The 27,887-nt window shown below is 40.9% G+C and overlaps 1 protein-coding gene across 10 annotated transcripts in view; it reads left to right on the top strand.

The window, feature by feature from the left end:
• CLASP1 (cytoplasmic linker associated protein 1) overlaps window positions 1-27,887 on the top strand; it is a 174,313-nt gene that overhangs the window by 116,736 nt on the left and 29,690 nt on the right. For 3 of the 10 annotated variants that reach the window (XM_086615269.1, XM_086615268.1, XM_086615271.1), the window contains 9 exons: window positions 25-48; window positions 976-1,220; window positions 6,982-7,045; window positions 8,399-8,401; window positions 8,626-8,789; window positions 9,712-9,790; window positions 10,440-10,583; window positions 23,857-24,000; window positions 25,293-25,399. In XM_086615269.1, the coding sequence (XP_086471395.1) occupies window positions 25-48; window positions 976-1,220; window positions 6,982-7,045; window positions 8,399-8,401; window positions 8,626-8,789; window positions 9,712-9,790; window positions 10,440-10,583; window positions 23,857-24,000; window positions 25,293-25,399 (974 nt within the window). Of the gene's footprint in view, window positions 1-24; window positions 49-975; window positions 1,221-6,981; window positions 7,046-8,398; window positions 8,402-8,625; window positions 8,790-9,711; window positions 9,791-10,439; window positions 10,584-19,396; window positions 19,493-23,856; window positions 24,001-25,292; window positions 25,400-27,887 lie in introns of all 10 variants that reach the window. The other 7 variants (XM_086615261.1, XM_086615262.1, XM_086615264.1 and 4 more) reach the window with 4 other exon arrangements.

The following is a 27,887-nucleotide window of genomic DNA, read 5'->3' as shown; positions in this document are numbered from 1 at the left end:
CCTTCAATATTTTCCTGCCTACAGCTGTTAGGAGACTCCAGGAGCAAGGTACTAGTGCTTTCTTGACTTTTTATTTCTACTTTCCAACTTTCCCCACCCTGTTGCTAACACCCATGATACTGCACTTGAGTTAATTTCTACAATTCAATCCTGCAGTCCTAGTGGAAGCAAAACTCTGCTGGCTTCACAAGTCCAAGAACTGCAGGACTGGACCCCGGAAGGAATTCTGTAGCAAACACTTCAGAATATAGGCAGTCTTTTTCTGAGACATTGTCTTATCAATGCTGTTCTGTTCAGATTTATTTAAGAGTTTGTTTTATAACATAGCATACAATTGCTATCCTAATTATTCTAATATCCCTCTAAGGATCAAGGTTGTCAAAGATGTACCTAAGAGGATCAGGTCCTTTAATGCCATGCTATGGAAATGAGTGAGATTTGAATACTCCTTTAGCAGCCTCTGGAAAATCCTAGCCCAAACTAACAGAGAAATTGTCATCTCCTATATCCCAGTGCATTTCTAGAGTCACTTCTTTATCAATATCAAAGTGACTGTGCATGCCAGCACAGGTTCCTTCAGCTCTTTCTTTCTTATCTTTTTTTCTTTTTTCCTTGAAGTAGAGGTTGTATCATCATAGAATCTGTAACAATGGAACTGACTGTAATTGACGATAAAACAACCTATGAGTTCGTTATTAGTAGCTAATTTCACTAAGCCTAAGTATCCAGCTTTCATGCTGGGGAAGGCAGGCCCTGCCCCCTTTAGTCACTCGAATAGTCTCACTGAAATCCATGGTATCTGTCTTGCTCTACTGTGAGAGGTAAGCAGGCAGTGCTTGGTGATGTCTTTAAAACGCTTATGTCACTGTAGCAATAGCATTAGTCTTCATTTTGATGATTACAAATGGAATGTTTTTCTTTTGGCATTGATGTAACGATATGTAATTTACTAAGTCAAGGTTACCCCTTTTCCAGAAAAAGCCAGTGAGAAGAAGATATGAACCCTATGGGATGTACTCCGATGATGATGCTAACAGTGATGCATCAAGTGCTTGCTCGGAGCGCTCTTATGGTTCCAGGAATGGGGGCATTCCACACTACCTGCGGCAGACTGAAGATGTGGCTGAGGTCCTGAACCACTGTGCCAGCTCCAACTGGTCTGAAAGGAAAGAGGGACTCATAGGTCTTCAGAACTTACTGAAAAGCCAGCGGACACTGAGGTGACCTTGGTAGTTTTATAACGTCAGTCATTCGTGAGAGATGGCTATAGTCAGAAGTCAGTAATATTTACCTGTCTTATGTAGGCAGATAGTATCTTTCACAGCTGTGAAGTCTTTGTCCCCACAATGTGGGACTTGAATTACTTGTGGAAAAATCTCTGTCATTAGTATAATTTGTGTTAAATTTGTAGCAGTAATGTAGATGAGACTCAGGTAAGCATGCCATCTTCTTAGTCGTCTCTGTCTCATGAAGACCTCCAATGATACGTATTTGTTGCAGCACAGTGAGATTTCCCACAATGATGGTAATGTAAATGCACTCAAAGGGTGGTACTGTTTCTACATTAGTCTGTTTGAACCTGCAATTATTTTTTTTCCCCGGCGACTTAATTGGTGAAGCAAACACTGCACTTACTCTAAAACAACTCAGGGTGTGTGTGTCTCAAAGGTGAGATCAGATGGTGCTTTCAGTATGAGTATACTTTGACTCTGAAGGCTGTGTTAGGTATAATTATAGATATTATTTCTAACTCATGAAAAATCTTATATAAGAAAGAGTCTCCTATAAATTCTGTTGTTTATGATGTAGAGGGATGTTTCTTAAGGCAATAAAACAGATGTTCCAACTCTGAAACTTTGCTTATGGTAGGAAAGGCAGACCTTTTTCCCTTGTTGAAAGCCGCATAAACCTTCAAACACCTTTGGCATGTCACACATTAAAACAGATCTTAGAATTACCCAGTAGTCATGTGGAAGCTTCATATGGCCACAGGCCTCATTAGCTAAAGTCAACTGGCTCCTGGGCCTGAGGCTTTTCAGCCTTGGTTTATGGTGACGGTATCTGAAAACAAGCTGTTGATCTTTTTGCTCCTTTGAAGATAACATTCACAAGTAGCTGCGACGTTTTTATTTTCCTGTTACGAATATTATGTATTTAAATGATGACCAAGCTTATAAGTGGTTGCTGTGTGGTTTATAGCCAACCTACTTGGATTTGTGCAATTGTTTCCGTTTTAAAAGGCCTTCACACTGACTGAAAATATTTGACAGTTCATGTTAACATGCTGAGTGAAAATATACTGAGAACAGGCCTGGAAAGGTTATTCTCTTGCCATCATAAGAATATTCTAGCACTTCACATAATGTGGTGCAGTCCTTAAGTAGGAAGTGCTACAGGTTTTTAGTATGGGTGGTTAGAGTCTCTAGATCAGAGATGCTTTTTGATGTGTTTGAGTCTTTTCAAAGATACTTCCCACATGTGTGCTGTCTTTTTTTCTTTTTCTTTATTTTAACAAACTGTCTGGAAAGACTCTGAACACCTCATACGCTTGCATGAAAAAGTTGAGTGAGACTTTGTTGTTTTTTTTTTTTGCCACAAAGGTGTGTGAGGATTATAACCAAGGTTTTGAGTGCTGTTGGGCATAGTTCAAGGGAGGAAATGCCAAGAAGGTTGGGTGATGAGCTATTTATCCAGATCAGTAGCTCTTAGTAGAAACGACAATTGAATTCAACTATTGTTTTCAACCCTGCAGGTTGGAGTGTTTGAACTGTACTGCTGTCACTAGTCCCTCAAGCTAGCACGTTTACTTAGCTTTGATCCTGAATAGTTTATAGACCTGTCCCAGAAACTATACCCCTGCAGAGTTATTTTTTTAATTTGATAGTGGTTTTAGTTCTCTAGATGATATTTCGTTTTGGTTTGCTTTTGGTCTACTTCCTCCGTAGTTCAGGGTTGATCTGGTGCCTGTTCTAATGATTAGATTTTATCATCCTGTTTGTTCCCACGACATCTTGCAGAACATCATCAAGGTCATTAGTCCAAGGGGCAAGTCTGTCTGTCTTCTAATTAAGCCTGCTATCTTCTGTTGTGGTATAACAAATTTAATAAAAGGCAGTGATGTGGCTAGGTTTTCTTTAGTACTCTGAACTGAAAGGTAGGTCCTGAGGGAACTGGTGGATGAAGTTGCTAAGCCATGTTTGAGAAGTCGTGGCAGTCCGGTGAAGTTCCCACTGACTGGAAAAGGAGAAATGTAGCCCCTGTATTTATAAAGGGAAAAAAGGAAGACCTGGGGAACTACAGGTCAGTAACCTCTGTGTCCAGCAAGATCATGGAGCAAATCCTCCTGGCAACTATGCTAAGGCACATGGAAAATAAGGAGGTGATTGGTGACAGCCAACATGGCTTCACTAAGGGCAAGTCATGCCTGACTAATTTGGTGGCCTTCTACAATGGAGTTACAACCTTGGTGCATAACGGAAGAGCAACTGATGTCATCTGCTTGGAATTGTGCAAAGCATTTCACACTGTCCGACATGACATCCTTGTCTCTAAATTGGAGAGCCATGGATTTGACAGATGGAACACTCGATGGATAAGGAATTGGCTGAATGGCCGCACTCAGGGAGTTGCAGTCAACGGCTTGATGTCCAAGTGGAAACCAGTGCTGAGTGGTGTTCCTCAGGGGTCGGCATTGGGGCTGGCACTGTTTAACATCTTTGTCGGTGACATGGACAGTGATCGAGTGCACCCTCAGCAAGTTTGCTGACAACACCAAACTGTGGTGTGGTTGAGACAACAGAGGGAAGAGATGCCACCCAGAGGGACCTTGACAGGCTGGAGAGGTGGGCCTGTGAGAACTTCATGAAGATCAGCAAGGCCAAGTATAAGGTCTTGCCTGTGGTTTGGGGCAATCCCAAACACAAGTACAGGCTGAGTGGAGAATGGATTGAGAGCAGCCCTGAGAAGAAGGACTTGGGGCTGTTGGTTGATGGGAAGCTCAATATGAGCCAGCAGTGCGCGCTTGCAGCCCAGAAAGCCAGTTGTATCCTGGGCTGCATCAAAAGAACTGTGGTCAGCAGGTCAAGGGAGTCAATTCTACCTTTCTACTCTGTTCTCGTGAGACCCCACCTGGAGTACAGCATTCAGCTTTGGGGCCTCTGACATAAGAAGGACATGGAACTGTTGGAGTGGGTCCAGAGGAGGGCCACAAAGATGATCTGAGGGCTGGAGCATCTCTCCTGTGAATACAGGCTGAGAGAGTTGGGGGCTGTTCAGCCTGGAGAAGAGAAGGCTCCAGGGAGACCTTATTGCAGCCTTCCAGTACTTAAAGGGGGCCTACAGGAAAGCTGGAGAGGGACTTTTTACAAGGGCATGTTGTGATAGGACAAGGGGCAATGGCTTTAAACTGAAAGAGGGGAGATTTAGATTAGATTTAAGGAAGAAATTCTTCACTCTGAGGGTGGCGAGGCACTGGAAGACATTGCCCAGAGGGGTTGTGGATGCCTCATCCCTAGAGATGTTGAAGGCTAGGTTGGATGAGATTTTGAGCAACCTGATGTAGTGGAAGGTATCTCTGCCCATGGCAGAGGGGTTGGAACTAGATGATAGATTATATTTAAGGTTCCTTCCAACCCAAACCCCATTCTATGATTCTATGGCTGATCCTGTGTTAGCTGGGATTTGCATATCCAGAAAGATGTGCATGCAAAGTGGTGTAGCACTTACCTATCCTCTGTCTCATACAGCTTCATACGGCCTAGTTCTGTCAGGGCTCCCCATGAGGTCTTCTAAATAAAGCAAGGCCAACGAATCCCTTAAGGAAATCTTCTGCCACTGCCTGTTTTAATTTAGTACTTGCATTGTTGCCTCCGATCCATGAGCTTTTAGATAGAGGCACGCTTATACTTGCTGTCTCTATGTGACCTTTATCCAGAAAGAAAATTCATTAGGGTAATAAATAGGAGCTCATTTAGAGAGCTGCAATCTGCATGAAGTCAATAGAGTGTTGTAGAGTAGTCATTTTGAAACTGTGCATTCTCATCCTAAATGAGGCGTGACAGCTTGCTGTGGTGTCGTTACAAAGACTTTTTGCTTTACATCATATTGCTCAACCGCATCCTGGGCTGCATCAAGAGGAGCGTGGCCAGCAGGTCGAGAGAGGTGATTCTTCCCCTCTACTCTGCCCTCGTGAGACCTCACCTGGAGTACTGCGTCCAGTTCTGGAGCCCCCAACATAAGAAGGACATGGACCAGTTGGAGAGGGTCCAGAGGAGGGCCACGAAGATGATAAGAGGGCTGGAGCACCTTTCCTATGAGGACAGGCTGAAAGAGTTGGGGCTGTTCAGCCTGGAGAAGAGGAGGCTCCGGGGTGACCTTATAGCAGTCTTCCAGTACCTCAAGGGGGCCTACAGGAAAGATGGGGAGAGGCTGTTCAGGAGGGCCTGTTGTGATAGGACAAGGGGTAATGGTTTTAAAATAGAGGGAGGTAGATTCAGGTTGGATATTAGGAAAAAATTTTTTACCATGAGAGTTGTAGAACACTGGAACAGGTTGCCCAGAGAGGTGGTGGATGCTCCATCCCTGGAGACGTTCAAGGCCCAGTTGGATGAGGCCCTGAGCAACCTGATCTAGTTGGAGATATCCCTGTTTGTTGCAGGGGGGTTGGACTAGATGACCTTTGAAGGTCCCTTCCAGCCCTAACCATTCTATGATTCTATGATATTCTTAAGACCATTGGTTTTGTGCCTTTTTAAAATTTAATCAGCCTTTCATGCATAGGTCTATTTGAAAAAAAAAAAGGCCATGTTACTTATAAACTAACATAAAATAATCACAGACTACTAGCATATTCTGGTCTGTTCTTTGAAGCTTATTTTGAGACAGAGGGAGATATGTTGGTGGATTGTAGAATTAAAGCCTTTCTGGAAAGAGGGTACCTGTAGTCAAGACCCGAATGGTTGCTCTCTGAGCAATCCATGTACATTTCACTAATTGCTCTGGTTTCATCATGATTGTCAAAAATATGTGATTGCATCCCTAGTATGCAGGAAATATTACCTAACTGTAATACTCTGTTGTTGGTGTTTGTTTTTTTTTCCACAGTAGACAAGCAAAACTTCTGCGTTCTTTGGCACTTTGCTTGGCAGGAAAACTAAGACTTGTATTTTCAGTACGTTGCAAATCAGAGCTTTGGCACCAAACAGTTCTGCATTGGACTCAAACTCAATGTCTTATGAAAGGAACTCGTACATCATTCTTTTTTCCCCTGGCATAAAGAGAGCATTACTGAGCATCTAATAATCTCTTGCTAGTAGGAGCTTAGACTTAGATTCTGCCTTGATTTAATTATCTTCTGATTTACTAGGTTGCCCGCTTGTTAATCTGTCTTCCAGTTATATACATTTGTCTTATCAATGTGTCTGCTGTCAAGCTTCAGAGTCAGTTCCAGTATCTGTTAATACTGTGCAATTCTAGACTGATTTTGCTGAAGCTACTGAGAATTTAGACTAAAATATTTATGATTAGTATATAACCAAACAGCATAAAAGTTCTGGTTTTACTTGAAAATTCAAATTCCCTGAAGCAAAGGAGACTTGAGAAACCTATTCCTACGCTGCAAAAGACCCTTGTTTCAGCGAGTCAGTGACCTTGATGCAGGCAGAAATTAAATACGTCCCAAACTTGCACATTTCAAGCTGTCTTCTGCAATCTAGAATATCAAAGAAAATAGAAGCAGCAGAAAATGCAAGTGTCTGGCTTTGATTTTGAAAAACATTTATTAGATTTCTTAATGTAAGGCTGGTGATCCCAGCAGCTAAACTAGAATGCCTGTTAAGGCTTTGCCTCGATACAGTTTCCAAAGTGTGACTTAAGTAGCGTTTAAATAAAGAAGGTCAAATTTTTCAGCTGTTAATATTAACTAGCTTTTTTGCTGCAACTAGAGCTTTAGCATTAATACCATCTTTTCTTTATACATTTTAGCCGAGTCGAGTTGAAAAGGCTGTGTGAAATATTTACACGCATGTTTGCAGACCCTCACAGCAAGGTAAGATGACAAAGACTTGGCACCCTCCCTTGCGTTACCGTTACCGTGTGTGCACATCTGATACTGTTCCGAGAGGAATGTTTTGTATTTCTCCCCCTGCCATCTGCTGGGGACAACTGGCATTTATAAATTGCCCTGATTTTTATCTCTTTTACGATGAAGGGATGTGTCTCAGTCTCTCTTACGTTGCTAGGAACTGGTTACTCCGTGCTTCCCAAGGAGCATCCTAATGCCTTCGAGATGTCAGCTCCTGGAGCGAGAGGTTCAGTTTTACCTGTTCTTCTCTAGGGACTGTCTTGGCGATATGCAGTAGAGTGAGGTCCGTGAAGGGCAATAAGCCGTAGTCTGGCATCACGATCACTGGGGTTTGTGTATTATACAGACCTGGGAGCAGTGTGGAGTTTCACCAAAATACTGTCTGGGATCTCATAAATAAATAAAATCTTTAATATAGCCACTTTGCCTTGTTTATAACACTGACCTTTGAAGTTAAAAGCCGTGGCATGAATTTACAGACATCTCTTAAAAAGCAGCAGGCTAGGGAATGGGCAGGTTGTGCCACAGCACATTCAGACCCAGTGGTCGTCTGCTGACAGGTAAGTGGGAGCAGGGAGAGGGGAAAAGGGAGTTTCATGCCCTTGCCAGAGGAGGTTTGCTGTTTGAGAGCAACCAGTAACGGCTGTGTAAAAACTGCTGTTGAGTTAAATACCGTTTGAGAAAAAATAGATTGTATAAATATTTGTACTTCAGACCACTTGGTAAACTGGTTTTAATAAACAGTTCTCAGGTGGAAATCTCCTGGGCAGGCATAGTCACAGGGCTTACTCAAAGTGTGCATTTTTGGCCGTAATTATAGTCTGGATCAGCTGTCCTGCAGTCCCCACAGAGTGTGGCAGTTCCTACCTGTAAGGTCTTAATGCTTTGGCTCTCAAAGGTTCAGTATGTGTTGTGGGAAGAGTGAAGGTGTAGCTATTTGTTTGCAAAATATTTCCAATTTCTGAGTAAGGTGAGGGCTTATTGCATGCTGGACTCAAGTATGTTCTCTGTGGCAGCAGCGATCTGTCATCTGCACTGCTTTTGTAGCATTAGTTGTGGTGTTAAACATACGTAAACTTTGTTACATATAAACATATGTTACTTTCATGAGTGAGGAGACTGGATCTGATCCAAGGTATATAATTTTTAAGTAGCTCCACCGAGAAGAGATTGTGTTTTAAGAAAATGTAAACTTTGAATGAATGCATCTTTTATCTGTTGACAAACTGCATCTGAACAACCAGCCTTGATCACGATGTGTGCTAACGAGTGGTTTGTTTTGTTGCATGGCCTGCTTTGCCGTGGAATTCACAACAGAGAGTAAGTGTATTCTACCCCCTTCCTTCATTCGTTTCATGTGGTACTTTAATATGACACATTTTAGATGTGTCTTGTCTTTTTTTCGGAGCAATGTAGTCACTAAAATCATTCATGAAACTGTCTATAACAAAATCATCCTGAAACTCAGATTGTAACCCCCACCCCTTTGATTATTTTTATTTAAAGCACAGTATTCCTTTTTGTGACATTAGTTTTGTTTATAGGTCTTCAGCATGTTTCTGGAAACGCTGGTTGATTTCATCATCATTCATAAAGACGACTTGCAGGACTGGCTTTTTGTTCTCCTGACCCAGTTGCTGAAGAAAATGGGAGCAGATTTGCTGGGGTCTGTGCAGGCAAAAGTTCAAAAAGCTCTGGATGTCACCAGGTAGAGTACTCAGGTGGCAAATGTTGCAGAGATTTTTGCAGGATTACAGGAAGGCATCTGATGAACATTATAAAAACCCAGTAGTGCTGTATATTTTGAGGGCTCAATCTTAATGAATACCAGAATAAAGGAGAACAAAGTTACGTCACAATATTTCAAGCATTGACTTAAAAAGGCCTGTCTCTTTTCTAAATAGATAACTTTGAAGCATAACATTAAAAATGCATAACTGATGAATTTTAATTGATTTGGGTTTTTTTTGGGGTGTACGTGCTTTGATATAAATTCGCTTAGTGCAGTATTCAGAGTATGAATGGTGCTTTACCACAAAGTTCAGAGCAGCTTTCATGCGTCCAAACAGCAAGTAACGGTAATGTCAGGATTGTCAGACCTGGAATGCTACTGCGATGTGCACACCAATTCTGTAGTCCATGTCCTTTTCTAAGGATGTCCAGCACAGGACACTGTTACAATGAAGTTCAACTCATCCTGGAAATGGGTTAATTAGACAGAAGTAGTAGTAATCCAGGACAAAATAGGATAGAGGAGGAAAAAAGAGGAGAGAAATCAAAACCAGGTATGAACTCTGAGGAAAAAATGAAGCAGTCTGCTACTAGAGATAAGGGAACAAAGCACAACCTGAAATGAAGAAGGAATGGATAGGTGTGCCTAAAGCTGGATAATGTATAGAGAGCAGGTAGAGTAACAGTGTATAAAGGTATTGATTTAACAGGTTTTGATAATATTAAATCAGTAATCAGCTAATCCTTAGACTTGAAGTTTCTCTGGTTGATGGTAAAGTTAAGAAGAAGAAAAGGATGATAGGTGCTGAACTCTGTTGAGTAAGCTTTAATGTATCAAGTTAATTTAATCCTGAAAATATATATTGCATTACATTTTTGCCTTTATTTTCTTTGGACAGGGATTCTTTTCCATTCGATCAACAATTTAACATTTTGATGAGGTTTATTGTAGATCAGACTCAAACACCAAACCTGAAGGTCAGTATCAAAAGTCTTTTCGCTAAAGAGTCAACATGGTTGTCTTAGCTTGCCATGTCAGGCATACCGTAAAGCACAGACCTCATGACAAGAATAACTAATTGTACAGAAAATGTACAGAAATGATGTTGGCAACTTTGATTAACTCTCGTTCTCCATTTATAATAAATCTAAATATCTTTAAAATAGGACCCTATGACTCATCACAAATCTGTAGGAGTCGGGCTTTAGGCACGCTGCAACGTAACAGAGTAAAGTTTAGACATGGAAGATTCCTCTTCACCCCGGTCTTGGTGGGAAGGAAACCTGGCTGTGCAAGACAGAAGGGACCAGACTCAGTTGGAACAGCTGGGAAGCTGGAATCCAAGGCACACCTTAAGTGCTTGTTGCACACACAAGTGCTTTTTCAAACTCACAAGCAGACATATGTATTTCTAGCCAATTCTGATATACTATTCCAGAATCTTCCTACGCAAAATTATCCTGGATAGAAAGTTACTCTTGATTTTTTTTGAAACATGACAGAGCCATGTGACAGGGATGTTTATTTCCCCAGGGTGACATAGGTCTTGTCAATCTGTATCTGTTTATTATGGGATAAACCCATATTTGCTAACTCACGAGATTAACAAATCTTTTTGCTTCTCAGGTGAAAGTTGCTATCCTGAAGTATATTGAGTCCTTGGCAAGACAGATGGATCCAACAGACTTTGTGAACTCCAGTGAGACAAGACTTGCTGTATCTAGAATTATAACTTGGACAACAGAACCAAAGAGCTCAGATGTGAGAAAGGTAAGCCAGGATGATGAAGTATTTGCAGTAATTATTATTCTTAAAAAAAAGAACAAAAAACCCCAGCCACCAAGAAAGAAAACCCCAACAAAAAATGGTCATAAAGCTAATGGAAAATTCAACAGTTAGATTCTAATTTTAAAAAGTGTTGTGGGTTGTTTTTTTTTTTTTGGACCTTACTGTCCAAACTAAATTGCCAATTCAGTAAAGACACGTTTCCGAAGCATGTCGTCTTATACTTTTTTTTCTGGTAGGTACTTACCCATGTGACTTTTAACTACTATTACTGTACAAAAAGAGGTCATAGTTTGAAAATGTGCTTTTTCTTGAGCTGTCTGGAAATATCTTTAGGTTTTTGTTTATTTAGGTGAAGGCTCTCTGCTTTGTAGGCTCAAATGAAATGTAGCACAACTTTTGTCTTATAATATTGTTAAAAGAAAGTAAACAAATCAGTAAGCTGCCAGGAGCTCTCAACTTTTTTCTTTTAAGAGCTGTGTGTTTATCTCAACCTGGAAAAAATTGACGCATTTAGGTCAGGCCTGGGTAATACAGTTACCTTGTTCTTTATCTTGCTGTAGATGCAAGCAGCAGGCAAGCTAAAATAGGCAGGTAGTGATACTCATCTCTCCCAAGAGAAAAGTAAGACTTAGTTTTGTGTACCTGGCATCTGTAATACAGTTATAAAATTACCTTCTTTCCCAGCCTAGATGTAGAAATAGATTCCAGTGGGAGTTAAAGGCTTTAAGGTGTACTTGGAATTTAAAAAAAACCCAAAACTTTAAGCATTTCAAAATGTAAAAATTATGTGATTTTTATGCTCTACATGCACTTAAAGTGTTGAACTAATACTAGAATAACGTATTATTTTATAACTTTGGAATTAAGAAAATTATTTTTGTTGTGATTTCTTGATTCTGATGAAAAGATCACTGGGTATCAAAGGTGCTGCAACTGCAGCATTATCTGATAGCTGACACGAGGCTTCGAAAAGGCTTTTTGGGTGCATGCTGTTTGCTTTCTGGCATACAGCTGATTGGATCTAGAGAAAAATGTCTCATCCTCTTTTCTGAAGACTTTCTGCAGGGATTGTTCACACCAGTGTGAATGAAATTTGATTCTGCAAGATAGTCTGTCTCAGAAAAAAAGATGACTTTAAATCGTGGACTTATATCTGGAACATACATTTCCATTTTCAGGTTTCCCTGTAGAAAGTGAGAAGGAATTATACAGGCGAAGAAGCTGCTTCTCTGTTACAATTGAAGTAAACCTCGCGCAGTTTGCTCTGCTGGTGATCTGTGAGAGGGAGTTGTAATTAATTTAAGTAGAAATATACATCAAAAAGCAAAATCTCTGTGTATTGCTCAGCAGAAGAAATATTCCACCATTAGGGGTCATCATTGCTGCATGTAAAATTGAATGAAGAGTATCTGCAGCAGCCGAAAAAATTCGCTGTGAAGCTGTGGGATGTGGGGAGCTGGTATTCAGTGTGGTGTCCATCCTTCTATCTATTTCAAAGACTTGCAGAGCTCTAGCAAAACTTAGAGCAAGCTCCCCCTGAGCAGTACCTGGGCAAGTGCCTTGGGGTTTGATAAGATTAGTGAATCTAAATTCTTTTTATTAAACCTGCGTATGACTCGAATTTACCTCTGATGCCTGTAGCTTTCAAATAAATTATTACACAGTTAAGCTAACTTAGGCTACTAAAAATGAATGCCCAGGTGATCTTTATTTCATCGTACCGTTGCTGTACTATGATTTTATTAAGAACATAGTACAAACCACACGCTTTAGAAGAAACGCTGCAGCAAAGGATTTATAAGCAATCATCGGCCATTATCTCTGTCAGGACTGTAGTTAACAGACTAATAAATTCATTATGCAGTAACGAACTGGATTATCAAGGGCCAGCCCAGACAGGTGAAATGTTCTGAAGAACACCATTAAAAAATTGTCCTCCTTTTTTGAAGACTATAACCTGGGAAAAAAAGTACCTTTTTTTGTATAAAGATGATTTATTGAAGGATCAGAAGATTCTGTCCTCATGGGAGGTATTATGGCAGCCTTCAAGATCTGAGGTTTTCCAAGTGCAGAGCAGACATGCATTGTACACATTATCACAACCTAAAAATGGAGAGAGCAGTTGAGGTTAATAGGGTAGAGGGAGAACCACCAATTCAGTCTTCAAATGATCAAAGTACTACAAGAGGCTTATAAAAAGTGTAAAATAAGGTAATTGTTCAATAGAATATGGATTTGAGACCACCAGTGCAATCAGCTCTACTGTTGCAAGCTGACAAGAGCAAACTTGATTTTTGATACTGAGGAGTCTTGGCTGGCATATGCCAGTCCACGTATTCATAGATTCATAGATTTCTAGGTTTGAAAAGACCTTATAGATCATTGAGTCCAACCGTCCCTAATCCCCATTAAACCATATCGCTAAGTAGATTTCATAGATTTCATAGATTTCTAGGTTGGAAAAGACCTTAGAGATCATCGAGTCCAACCATCCCTAATCCCCATTAAACCATATCCTCAAGTAGCTCATCCACCCTATTCTTAAACACATCCAGGGATGGGGACTCAACCACTTCCCTGGGCAGCTTATTCCAGTGGCTGACAACCCTTTCAGAGAAGAAATACTTCCTAACATCCAACCTGAATCTCCCCTGACTAAGCTTATGCCCATTTCCTCTTGTTCTATCTCCCATCACTAATGTAAAGAGCCCTTCCCCTAACTCCCCACCATCTTTTCTCAAGTATTTATAGGCCGTAATCAGGTCTCCCCTCAGCCTCCTCTTCTCCAGGCTAAACAGCCCCAACTCCCTCAGCCGCTCCTCATAAGTTTTATTTTCCAGCCCCTTGACCAGTTTAGTCGCCCTTCTTTGGACTCGCTCCAGGAGCTCAATATCTCTCTTAAAGCGAGGGGCCCAAAACTGGACACAATATTCCAGGTGCGGCCTCACCAGTGCCGAGTACAGGGGCAGGATCACTTCCCTGCTCCTGCTGGTCACACTATTCTTGATACACGCCAGTATCCCATTGGCCTTTTTGGCCACCTGGGCACACTGCTGGCTCATATCAAGCCGGTAGTCAACCAACACCCCCAGGTCCTTCTCCGCCAGGCAGCTCTCCAGCCATTCCTCCCCGAGCCTATAGCGATGCTTGGGGTTTTTATACCCCAAGTGAAGGACTCTGCACTTGGCCTTATTAAAGCTCATGCCATTGGCCTCAGCCCAACTATCCAGTCTGTTCTGTATACTGCTGTGGCTGACCTGGTGGAACAGCAATGCCAGAGCTCAACTGCTCGCGGACACAGGACTCTCAAGAAATGTAGTTCTATTGCCAATGTGGTTCTCACCCAAACTCGAGTTACTGAATGCTGCCTTAACGCAAGTAGCATCTGTGTGCGCGCTGGCCGTGCTGTTCTGTCTGGGTTTTACTTTTGAGCAGGTAAAACAAGCTTGCTCGTGCTGGTGGTGAAGTATATACATGACCTCTGTCAGTGGGGAAAGCATGTGGCTGCTGTGTGCACATGGCAATTAGCCATGCAGATCTGATCCTATAGTAGCAATCAAGGAGTCTGTTCAAGAAATGAGTTATATTTTCAGTCAATGGTGGGATTATCCTTTTATTAGTGATCATCTGTCCATTACTGCTCTTCACTCTGTGTGGTAGTCATGGAGGTCCCAGCCCCGTAGTGTTGGAAAAAAACAGAACAAAAAGTGACATTTAGCCCAAGAACCTTTTTCAAACTGAATGACACAGCTGTATTAATAAGCTTTGCACATTCTTATGATGGCTAATTGAGCACACTTAATGAGCACACTTTGCTTGTCTGACACTTCACTTGAACTACAGATTGTGTTTTATAGCTAGTGAGATCAGAAAGAAACTTAGTCGAAGGAAATGCTGTCATGCATAAAACAATTTGTCTTCGTATGGAGTGGTGTCTGTAGCTAAACATAAACTCTTATCACAACAAAAACATGATGTACTTTGAGGAACATACAGTTGATGTTACAGAGGGTCATTGACGAAACGTCGTGATTCCCTCTCAGGGCAGAAGCCATTCAAGCTGCTGATAGTAGCCATGAACTATGCACAGTCAAAATTATTGTCAAGCTTTATGTTTAAAAGCAGGTGATCCACAGTGTGTTACATGTAAATATTTGTCTTGTTTTAAAGATTGTTAGTACTTACGGGTGTTTACCCTGCATTCAAGTTAGGATTTACTTCCTGCAACCAGTGCTAGAAGAAAGGTGAAAGACATTTGTCCTCCATGCTGAACAAAAGCCGTTGGATAGGAACAGATCATGCAGCATTGCGTGGAGACCTGGACGAGAGTGCAAGGAGAGCACCCGTTGGTACTTTCCCTACATCCAGCTGTCTTGCTGCTTCTTTCCCCAAGCAGAACATATGGATGGGCAGGGCACAGATCAGGATTTCAGATAACTGAGCTCTAATTTTGATTGTGCGATGCGCTTGGCTTTTCTCTGCCTTGGTTTATTCCTCTCTATAACAGCGTGTTAATTCTGATTTTTCTCTGGGAAACATTTAAGATTTGATGAAATCATTTTACAAAAGCGAGTAAATTACCACGCAGAAAAGTAACACAAAATGGCAATGCAAATATGATGACTGGTCTGAGGACATTAAGTCAGTAACTCCACCGTGTTATCACTAATATTGCCAGCAGAGTTTTTATGCAATCCTTACGTAGGTAAAGCGCTTATTGAATTTGGATGACAGGCTTGGGCTCTGCATGGGAAAATACTTTGATCTTGGAAAAGAGCCATCGCTTTGAGAATGGAAATTAAAATGAGGCTTCTGATTTGACTCTGGCAAAAGCCTTAAGAAGCCTCGTGTCCAATGCTTGGGTGAATGGAAATTTTTATTAAACATGAGTGCTCACCATTTGAGGGGGTGGAGTCACCTGTGAGGATCTTAGTGTTTCACAGGAGGTTGTACAAGGCTCAAGGAGAGCAAGGCCTTTCAAGGTGAAGGGCCACTGAAATTGCCTGACAGCTTGTTAATCAGCCAAGCTCTGGTCTTAACGATAAAAAACAAGATCTGTATTGCCTGATCGTCATTTGGACTGCTAATCTCAGGGAAGAAGAAATTTTTCCTGTGTGCCAGATATCCTTCCTGGCTTCTCTGTTGATGTAGCATTCCTACATTAGTTTTATTTTACAAGCCTGAATACGATTCTGCTTGTCATGGGCAGCCTTGTGTCATGTCTACATCATGTTCTGCCTTTGTTTTATGTAACTGGAAAAACTTATTTCAACTGTCTCAGCTGTTACTGAATTTGGCCAAGCTGCCCTTGAATACAGACAGTGGATGGGACTTGGTAAGAAACTAGAACCATTGCAAGGAATCAAAAAGTCCAGGAAAGTGCTTGTGTTACTGTGGTTTGCATTAAGATGAAGTCCCCCTCAGGCTACCCAGGGGTAGAGCCCTCCTTGGATTGCCACCGCTGGTTTGCAGGTAAAGTCTAGATGTGTCCAAAGAAAACAATTTTGGGATCAGATTTTTTCCTAAAACTGATTGAGAAACTGTTTCTAAATTATACCAGAAGATGAGAAAGATTTCAGAGAGAAAGCTGCAAGTCAACAAATTCTTCATATGCTCAAACAGGCAATGGAGACATATTTACTTTAACTAGTAGCCCTAGTTGTCATTTCTTGAGAAATATTCATGTCGTCACTTTAAGGGAATCATATCTATTAATAAAGCCCAGAGTAAGTTTGGATGGAATATTGCCACAATATCTGTAGGAGAAACAGGGTTAGACAGGAAAGCAAACACTGCTAAGGAAATGAAATTGAGCTCCTTTACAATGTAATGCCATGAGACCTCTAAAATCTCTCCTGGCGCTTTGATTTCCTATCTTGCATCAGGCTGATTTGAGCAACTCTGAGACAGAAGCTTCACAGCTGAAATGGCATCGTTCATCTTTACTGGGGTTGGGCAATAAACTGTTGATCATGGCCTGTTACAGCAGCAGCAGCAAAGGGGATGTTTGCAGAAATGCTTTTGAATGGCAAATTGCTTTAATATTCCTCAGTCGCAGATCCCCTTGCCTTCCTGGCTTGGAGATTTCTCTAGTACTCTTAAAATATTCCTACACCAGATTTGTGTGTCTTATGAACTCCATGAAGAGCCAAGTTACCAGAGAACCAGGCCTTAGGATTTCATTTCAGGCTTATGGAGTCTTAAGTAGGACTATGTTCATACTGCTGAGGTCAGCCTTTTAGCCAAAGGATATTCCTAAAGAAGTCAAACTCAACCTAAACGCACAGAGGAACTCCTCTCAGGCATTTAAACCTAGTCAGTGTTAGAAAAAAAAAAATCATGTAATGCATTAAAAATGGCACATGCTGGACTTCAGTGTTTACTTGATTTAATGCTATTAGAACAAAAAGGATCTCTGTGTCCTAGCTGTGTTTCCAAAATAGTAGCTGTCATTTTCTGTTTGTTATTGAATTTGATCCTAGAGAGCTATGAAAGCCCAAATGTTTTTAGTGTACGCAGCATAAGGAAAACGGCTTTTCCCAACACGAGTGGCTAGAAAATCATCACGTTTGTTGGAAGCATGGTGCTGGGATACATTTTCTTAAAATGAATCTCTCTGTCTTATAACGCCTTCTAGTATCCTTTGAGTTTAAAGCAGTTTGTAATATAAGCACGTTTCTTCATTTCGTAGATTTCTAGGTTGGAAAAGACCTTAGAGATCATCGAGTCCAACCGTCCCTAATCTCCCATTAAACCATATCCCTAAGTAGTTCATCCACCCTTTTCTTAAACACATCCAGGGATGGGGACTCAACCACCTCCCTGGGCAGCCTTGGTTTGCTTGAAACAGTAAGAGCTAGTGCATGACAATGAGATAAGAAGAATTTTTTTCATGGAATGTATATACTTATGTTTATATTATGTGTCTGTGCATAACGTGTTTATGTGTACATGTCATTTATATAAATATACACACACTTACATAGGTATAGGTGGTGTATCTATTTTGCAAATTGGGACTAGAGGTGATATGTACATGACACATTGTAGAAGCATCCAGTGGGTAGACTATAGGCAGTTTTCTCTGCTCTGTGATGGATAAGTCTGCTGTGCTTATTCTAACCCTTCAAAACTCTGTGCAGATTAAAGTGCGTTTTCATTGCAAACTGTCTTACTCAGCTTTTTTCTTTCTTCGCTTACATGGGGCAATCTACTCCTCAGAATTCAGACTCATATCATGTCAGTAAAAGTTTCTCAGTTGTTAATGAAATGTAAACTTTCTCTGCAGTCCTGAAACCTGTTTTTTGCAACAAATGCCGTTTTGTAAGGAGCAAAGTTACTCAGAGTAGCCTTCATCAGCTTGACTGCTGGGATATCGTCTACCTCTCCTGAAATAATGAACATTTTTTGCAATGGTCTTTGTTCTGCCCAGAACACAAAATAATAACCTGCATACCGTGTTGTAATCTGTTGTAGAGCAGTAATCTGAATATGTGATGATTCAGTGATGCATATTTTTGCTGGCACTTGTTTGAGATGCCTTTGGTACATGTAATGCAACCATCCATGACTTATAAAATCATTTCATTATATATTAAGTGTGTGCTGTCTAAAACAATAGCAATGTGGATTTAATCTGTATGTGAATTCTGTATATAAATCTGTTAAACAAATTCTTCCTTTTCAGGATGTGGATGTAAGCAGCATATTCTAACAGAAGTCTGTTGGAAAAACTGTATATTTAAAATTTGAGCTCAGGCTAGCATACTTGGGTTATGTACGAACTGATGAAGCCATTATGCTTCATATTACCATATCAGTAACGTGGATGACCATACTCATCTGATTCTAGACCTGAAAAGAGAACAAGCAGGACGTTTGGTTTGGTAGATAGTATGTTAGCTTAGTGCCAGCTAACGCTTCATTGTCTACTGGAAAGTACACTTAAATAATACTCATTTAGAGCCTGCAGATGCTCTCAGTAGATGTGAATTAACTCACTTAACATAAGCTACACTCATCAGAGAACCGAAGCGTTACCATGTGCCGGTGTGTGCTAATACAAGCTGCCTAATGTGTCATTGCTGCCGCTCCATCTCAGTGGATCTGTTTGATCTGCAGCCTAGTGTGATTCAAAGTGATGTGAGAGAGTAGGCTGCTCTGTTCCAGTGTGTCTTAAGTTATTAAAACCACATGTGTCTTAGACTGGGTGGTGAATCAAATGATGCATACAGAGTATGATTATATTTGTCAAAAGCGAGTAGATGTTAGTGTGAATCTTCCCCAGACCGCTGACCTGATAAAAGGTGTTTATAGGCAATGTTGGTTTATCAGACTGATGCCCAGACTAGAGGCAGAAGTTTGCAAGTTCTTAACTGCTTCTTCCTCTGAACTTAGAGGCATGTCTGAAGGATAGGTGTGGGCAGATGCAAGCATCTATTCCCCTGCTCCTGGCTGGGCAGATGCAACCCCTGGTGCCATCTCAATGCTGCACAGCCAAACCTCTCTGCATCTTAGCAGAGAGTTTCAGGTGGTTATGGAGACCCATCAGGAGGTTGCCAAAGCTCTGTAAGCCTGAGAGTTGTGGCTGAATTTACTTTTGAGCCAGTGCTGCCCTCTGCTGAAAAGAATGCTCTCCTGGTTAAGTCAAATATTAATGCTTTTTCTTGCTTGAAATTAAGCAAGGAATGGATTAAAACTCTTCTGCAAAAGGTAGCATGTGTATTGTTTAGGTGATTTAGTTGAAATCTATGCTTTCTCTAAATAATATCAACTTTCCTGTTTGTCAAACCCAGACTATGCATAGTTGGGTGGGTGAGGATTTACCAGCTAGGACAACTACAGCTTCCTCAGGGCCCGGTGAAGGAAACTTGGAAGAGAAATGTAAACAGGTAGACTAAAAGCCGTGTGCACTAATCGCACTAATCTTGTTTGCAGTCTCAACTCAACTGTCTAGCTGTGTAAAGAGGCCTTGACTGGGAGAATGAAAAAAGCGTGTGTGTCTGAAGTAATTTTTGGCTTTGATGTGTTGTTCTGTTAACTCTCTTGTAGTCCCTCAAACACTTGGGGTCTTCCCCTTTTATGAGGCTGACACTGTTGTGAGCACGTCGCCAACAGAAGTTTGAGTAATTTGAAAACTGCTTTCATATAGCTCAGGCAACTAGCTGCTTATTCTGCTGGGTCTGTTGGACCAGTGACAGCAGCAATCATAAGGCACTTGTATTAAGCTTAGGTCACTGACCGCGTTTCCTCTCTGAAATCCATTGATTTTTCCAGTTAGCCTTGATCTTTTTGCTTAATGAGCCCAAACCATTTCAAGGAGACTTTATTATAATTCAGCCAAGCTACAGAGATTACAGATTTTGATAAATCTGGCTAACACTCACTATCTAGGTGAAAACAAAAAAAAACACCCAAAAGTTGCTGAAGCATTTGTGTCCCTTTAGCAGCTGACACTGTTGAACAGTATGAATTGTATTGACCTAAGTGTGAAACCTTGGGAGCTTGTGGAACCTGATCCCTCACTGCATTGTTGTAAGGAAAATAGTGAAGTTATATAAGCGATCCTTTGCAAATGATTTGAGAACCTGATGTGGAGCCAGACCCCCTCACTAGAATAGTCAGGCCCTGAAGTCACTGGAGTTTCTCCAGCTCAAGCCAGCAGAGAGCTGCTTCATTAAGATTAGATAATCTGTAGGGTCTACGTTGTGTGTCACTGAAAGGAGATGGATTAGCGTTCCGCACTAATGGTACAGGGACACAAAGGCAATGGAAAATTCAGATATTACTCTTTCTTCAAACTATATATCATCAAGCATGAGTGTTGCATGGAGAATGTTTGTACATTGTGTACAGAAACAAGTGGGGTGTTTTTATTGCTTGTTTTAAGTTTGTTTACTCCTTGAGTAATCTAATGAAACAAGAGCCAAGATTTTCAGAAATGACCAGTGATTCTGAGATTATGAAAATGTCCTCTGGTTTGTCAGAAGCTGAAAATCCACAGATTTAAAGCTCTTAGAAACATTATATTAAAATACGTCCTTTGACTACATAAATGTATGCTAGATAAATGAAATTTGGAGGATTACCAAGTGTGTCCAGATCTAACTGTTAGACAGGTGTAGAAATGCTGCTGCTGATGCTCTTCATTACTGAAATAAAATTAACTGTATTAGAACTGGAAGTATTGCAAGTGTGAAACTTGGAGCATGTTAGAAATGTGATTTCAAGCTAGCAGGGATGTTCCAGCTTTTAGGTCAGTGGTAACAGTGTTCTTGATTTTATGGTAGCAGGGACCAAGGCCTTTGTGTTAAATCTTAAGCAGGGAATCATGGCTGAACTTTCAAATAATGGCTTTTGCCTGAAATAAAGCTAGAGGTGCAGTTGGGTAACTGAGGATATTTAAAAAGAACACAGCTAAGGTTTTCCCATGTAGCTCCAGTGTTGCTTTTGAGAGCTTTACTGGAGCACCACTCCCAGGCTATAGTAGTACCTGGCTTTATTTCAAAAAGCATGGACTATAGGTCCGCTTCCTTTCAGGCCACATGAGATTGTAAGCGTTGTGAGTGACAGTTCAGTGCTCTGTTCAAAGCCCAGTGACCTATTTGCAGGCAACAGCAAAGCTACTGAAGAGCACTGTGTACACAGAATACTGGCAGATGCTCCTAAAAAGCTGTATTTTGTGCAAAAAGGGAGGGTGGGCACAGTCTTGTTTTCATTAAAGCCAAAACAAAAAAATGGAACAAAATTGAAGTGACTCCTGGGAGCTGAAACTTCCCTCAGATACTCCTGTAGCACGACGTCTGCGCTATCAGTGTTTGAGTGTCAGGGTTAAACTGTACCAGTTAGATAACTGTGCTTCAAAGTGAAGCCGTGGGATCACAAAGTCCTTGGAGAAGCTGTGGTGAAGATTTTGCTCAGATCTGAGAGATGCATCTTAGACCTCTCTGCCACACAGAAAGGTACCTCCAGAACATCACATTATAGAGTGTGTGTGCCCTTGCTCCTGTTTTGCTCTGGTTACTTAGGAGGTCTCCAAGGATGACCTTATTTCTAACCCATCAATGGTAATCTGAAATCCTTTCACACCTCACTATACCTTGGGCAGCTCCTGATTTACCAGTTGATATCTCCAGATACTCTGGTCTCTGAGCAATCTCTCAACGTGGGAACCTTCTTGATCAATTTTCCTGTTTGATTTTTTTATCTCAATGAATCTGAGATCTGCTTGTTCTGCACAGATGATCTGCATGTCCGCTTCCTAACCAGCCGGGATATGCATGCCATTCACGAACGGGAATGAACTTTGGCATGACTTGTCACTTTGCATTCAGCTCAACATACTGCTTGTTGTTCCGAGACCTCTTGTTTGCGGTAATATTTTTATTACAGAAAATACTATGCTGGTGAAAACTTAAAAGTTCTTGGATCAAAATGGACAGAAATACACATACTTGTTGGATACCTGACAGGCTTCATGGCAGAGTTGCCCAAAACTTCAGGTCAGAGGAGCGTAGAGTATGAAGTTAAGAAAGCCATGGGGAAAATCACCTCCCCACTTCTTTCATCCTTAGGTCTTTAGTGTGAAGTGAATAATGACATACTGTGTTTCTGTTCAAGTCAGTGAGAGCTTTGGCAGGAGGCAGCATGATCCATCTGGAATGAAGAGTCTGAAGACCTGTTGTTCACTGCAGTCCTTGGAAGCTCGTTGAGTGTTGTGTGCCTCAGTTTCTTTGTTGGCCATATGAAAAGGATGTTACTTGCCAAACTTTCATGGATGGAAAATGTTTTTATATACAAAGCTGTGTTACTGCAAATTGGGGCTGATAGCAGCAGGAAGAATATAGCTTGAATTGCAATTTGCACACTGAAACAATGAGGTGCTTTCATTCCCCTCCACTATGAAAGGGTTTTGTGTACCCAAGTTCATCATCTGCTAAAGGATTCCACTTCACAGGGAACTGCAGATTCACTTAATTATTGCAACTTTACAAACACATTACTTACTAAAAATTCCTCCTTTGAATTGCTGAGAATTCAATGAATGTACAGTTATTGCCACAGCAATGAATTATATTTTTACCCTCTTTAAAGTCTGCATTTCGTAAGCCTGTATAAATGCTGTTTCAAAATAAGAGCACTCGTAGCTTTGCTTCTTACTTTGTGAGCCTAAGTCCCTGCTCTGTGTCCAGATGTATATTCTGGAGGTTGATGTGTCAGTAGCTACAACACTGCTGGAGAAGGTAGTGCTGCAGACAATCAGAAGTCCTTCATTTTTTTTGCTTCATTTTTATTGTTCTTTTAATAATTTTTTATATTTTTGTATATTTTCAAGGCAAAGGCAGGGGAAAAAAAAACAACAGAATTTGTGCAATCCGCCTGGGTTATATGCTAGTTAGGAACACGTGGTGTTAGTTACTCTTGCAGATCTGCACTCTGTGATTTATTCTGCTTCCATTCCCATTTGATTTCATTATCTTAGTTCAGGATACACAGAGCTGTATAGTTGCTAATGGAGTTAGTGAAGATCCTGTTCTGGCAGCTGTTCTTCCAGGCAGATAGGGCAAACCCTGTCCAGTGAAACTAATGGTAAAATTCTCAATTGTTTCAGTGGTACCCTGGTTTCACTTATTAAATTTAGGTTATCTGGTGAGGTTTAGCCTGTCCATGGATGAGAGAAAGGTAGTTCTCACCATCCCAGTAGATCTTCCACTTGGATTCTGTTGCTGTAACAGCCTCAATGGTGAGACTTGCAAAGAGAGGTGGGAAAATGGAAGCAGGAATTGTCTGTCTGATGGAACAAACTTCTCAGATCCTCAGGAAGAGGAGAGGTTGGGTGAGAAAAGAACTAGTCCCATTCACACTTTAAATAGAAAGCATAGAAGTGACAAATTGCAGTCCTACATTCTTCATACTTATCTGCGCTTCTGGTTTTATTTTTCCTGTAAATTTTTGCAATAACTTGTTCAATTGAAATGTGTGCTGAATGGGACAATGGTAAGATTTTCTCGCTAGCTGTGAATAGCTTCGCATCTGAGAAATTAGTGGTATAAGCGCAGAAGTATATTGTAAGGTCTAAGAACTAAAAAGTTAGTAATTCCTTACGACACATCACAAGGAATGTGTCAAAAATTTGTCTAGTATGAGTCGTCTTTTTGAGTGAAACACGCATTGTTTACTGTAAGGTTCATTAGCAACAGAATGCGTACTCTTGTCAAAGAATAAAAACTGATGATCTTTTCTTTCTTCTTTTCAGGCAGCACAAATAGTCCTGATTTCTCTTTTTGAACTGAACACTCCTGAGTTTACCATGTTACTTGGTGCCTTGCCAAAAACATTCCAGGATGGTGCTACCAAGCTCCTGCACAACCACCTCAAGAACTCCAGTAACACCAGTGTGGTGAGAGGCCCTTGTCCTTTCAAACAGCAGAGCCCTAAAGACAGCAGCTCATTGATAAGCTGTTACAGATGTTCAGTAGCATGAATTATCTGCAGCTGTTTTCTTGAAGCAATATGGCAACAGAGGCTTCTCTTCAATGTTGTTTTTATAGGGACCACTGAAACAAAAAACTCAGTCATTTTTAAATTTCATATAGTTATAACCAATATAGATTAAAAAAAACACAGGCATTACTGAGAAGCACATGAAAGTTGGTGGAGTTTGTGCTTTCAAGTTGGTGCTTTTGAAAATCCTGCCAGTAACTGACTTTTGGCTAAAACAGAGATCCTGATACTGCTGTCCCAATGGGACAACAATACCACAAATTTTCTGGGCTTACCAGTACTATTAAAATCAATTTAATAATAGATATATTGTCCACTAAGAAGCTTGCAGGATCTTTGATATCACTTGCAAGGTTTCCTCAGTTTACACCTATTATCTTATGTTTTGGTTTTACATGAAGCTCTTGCATATTTTTATTTCTATGAAGGAATATGTTAATAGAGGATTTAAGTGTGCTTCTAAACTTTCCCCCAGAGCAGCAAGGATTAGGATTTTTTTTGCCTTTTTTATGTGGAAATCTTGTGAAACTTGCTAGAATTTGAACCCTCCTATCTTTGCACTTCCATAGGGACAAGTAGACCTTCGTGTAAGCTAGAACTGCAACATTAGGCTTCCAGGCAAACCAACTGGATTCTCTAGTACCTTTGACTGTGTGAAGAGAGTCAGAATTAGGAGCAGTTTCTGCCCATTTTGCTGTGATATAAATGATTGTGCAGGCTAGTGGAAAAATGATAAGTTAGATTGCTTGCTTATGCTTGTAACAAGCGTGATCAGAATGCTTTAGACAATGATGAAAATAACTGCATAATTAAATTGCTATGTTGCCAGAGTAATGGTCTGCATACTTGGGAGCCTAGCAAATCGTATCTGCCAAGCTGGCTAGCCTGGTGGGTTGATAAACAATTTCTCTGGCAACATTGCCAGTCTGTATGTGTTGTGTAGTTAAAATTGCAGGTGCTGTGGCTTGTAGAAAAGCGCATATGTGCTTGCTTTGTCCTTAGAGCAGTACCTTCAAGAACATATGACTGCATGAGCCATAGCTGCAGATTTTTAGGTCAAGAGCCAGAACCAAAACTGCATTAAGCTTGTCTAGCACGAACAAAGGCACTATTTGGACCTGTTATTGTGTACTCCTGTCTGTGCATTGCAACACGTTGCTAATCCCCGTCTTCCTGCTTCTGTGCCAGGGTTCCCCCAGCAATACCCTTGGTCGGACTCCTTCCCGGCACTCCAGCAGCAGAACCAGCCCCTTAACTTCACCTACCAACTGTTCCCATGGTGGACTGTCTCCAAGGTAATGTGGCAGGCTAATTAAATCACTTGCAAAATGAAGGATTTCAACACGGAGTGTGCGTTTGCAGAGTATGACTCACTTTGAAAGCAAAAACAAGACCAGAAAGTTTACAGTAGATTGCTCCAAAGAAACAGAGTTTGAACATGATAATACATGGTTGGTGATTGACTTCAGTGTTCCAGTCCTCATGTTATCTGTGTAATCTTAATGTCTTGTCTTATAATATTAATTTTCTTTCATAACTAGGCCTTCTCCAGAATCACACTTGTGGGTTCGGTAAAGGAAATATTAAAGGGCAACATTAGAAATGAGATCTTGTTGAGGTTGCAGATATCACAAAGTGTATGGTCAAGGATTTCAGATTGTGTCTTTTTTAGATGTACCCTTGTGATCAGTAATTCCTCTGACTGTAGTACAGTGCTTGCGCTGCTGAGAGAAGTACTGACTCTCCGGTTCCCCTCTTAGGCTGTGTGAGGATGCAGAACAAGCAGAGGTGGTGACTGTGTTTCAGTGCTGAACATCTCTCAAATCACTCTCCTGGCTGCTTGCCAGCAGAATCGTGGCCTGATCCTTTGGACAGCAGGTCTATTGCAACCAGGTGTTTTGGTGAAGCTGCAGATGCTACCTTAGAATATATTGGTCCACTCCAAAACCTTTTATTGAGCAAACATGGACTCTTGGATATTGGGAATGTACCTGGTTTGCACCATAAAAACTTTGAGTAGAGGAGACAGGAATTTGAACAGTAAGTTCTGGGACCGTAGAAATACTGGAGGAAAGTATTAGGTTGTTACCTGGACAAGCTTTGATTCATGCTGGGAAAGCTTAAAAGCGTCTGCCTGCCCCCTCCACGGGAGGTCACTTCCCTTTGTCGTGGAAGAATCAGAAGGAAACACATTGGGTGAGGAGTGCAGTTTGTAGCAATTTACACTGAAATCTGTTCATCAGGCCTGTCATGACTTGCTGATCTGGAGGGATGCTTAGACATGTGAGTTCCCATGTGTCAGGAAAAACACAGGCTTTTAACCTTAAATGAGTAGTTATACTAATTCCAGCAGCATGTGAGGAGCACGTGGGGTTTTCTGAGAAAATTTTTGATATCTAAATACATCTTTGTGACCCCTAAATCTGCTGTAATCCAAAACTAGACTGAGAGGTTGCAAGCCAAGGTCAAGTTGCCTATTATGAGTTTTTTCAACAAAGGTTTCATTAAGAAATTAAGTGATAGTATTTCAGAGGAATGGTTCCAACTATGTTGTTTCCTTTTTGACTAGTCTGAGCATTGTTCCTCTGCTGATTTCTGTCATGGGAAATTATAAACTGAGATATGTCTCCCTGTGGTTGCATTGGGGCTTTGCTGGCCACGTTTGCATGTGGCACATATTTTATAAATCCGTGAACTTTTACCATGCTTTTTGGGTTTTGCCATTGGGACACAACTGTGTTTTGCCACTTCAGTTGCTGCTTTTCAATTTGTCTTTGTATTCTTCTCACCTCTTGATGTCAGGTTGCACGTATCAAAATACTGGTTAAAGCATTCAGTGTACGCTGAATGCTTTGTCGTTGCTGTTGTTTTCTAGCGTTTTGGGTTTAGGAACTGGAGTTTTTTTTCCCCTGTGATATGTTCTTAAGGAATAATTAGAGAGGGCATGTTATTCCAGAGTGTTCTGCCATTAAGTTGTCAAGACAAAAACTGCCACTGGTGCAATGGTCCAGGAATTTCCTTTAGGAAACAATCATTCCTTCAATTTTCTATGGAGTTCTTGTAGATATTGATCCAAAAATGTAGGTTTCTTTTCCAGAAGTATGTCCTGCTTCCTTGCTGGATTTAGTTATTCAAGAGTGGTGTGTAAAATTTACTGGTCGATGGTAGATGAAGGTAGAAACTGCTGTAAAAGCCCTTTAGAATATTCAGGGTAGAAGTTAAGCTTTTTTGGTGAGTGACTTCTAAGCAATAACAGTAGCTGCAGATTTTTAACCATTTGTAGAAAAGGCAGTGACAAGTATTGCAAATCAGTGGCAATAGCTTCTGATGCTCTGCTGGACTGCATCCTCCTTGAAAATGTCTTGTGTAGCACAGTTTGAGCATGGTCCTGACTTACAGAGCAAGGGAGAATTTAGCTCTATTTCTGAAGAGTGTGTTTCTTTCAGAAAAAGGCTTTGGAAGACATGCTAACAGATTATGGGAAGTAGGGTACACTGCAGTATTGCAGTTGTTGGTATAGATGCTCCTGTGTCATGTTTCCATTACAAATGCTTGTCTTTTGCTATTCATGAGTGGTTTAAAATGTCACTTTTCTCTCTGCAAACTTGGAAAATGAGCACACCCATGTCATTCTGATAGCAGTGTAAAAGGATAAAGATTCCCATGGTTTCTGTGTGTAGCCCTCCCCTGAAACTAGGCTTGGCTTCACGTTTTTATGGGACCGTTTGCCAAAGGGTTGTACTGAGGTTGTATATGCCCATTGCTTCCTGGGGCACTCCATGT

The sequence above is a fragment of the Tauraco erythrolophus genome, chromosome 8 (genome assembly GCF_009769465.1).
Source record: "Tauraco erythrolophus isolate bTauEry1 chromosome 8, bTauEry1.pri, whole genome shotgun sequence".
NCBI lineage: Eukaryota > Metazoa > Chordata > Aves > Musophagiformes > Musophagidae > Tauraco > Tauraco erythrolophus.
The sequence above is the reverse complement of the archived record's forward strand: the minus strand, read 5'-3'. Positions and strand labels throughout refer to the sequence as shown.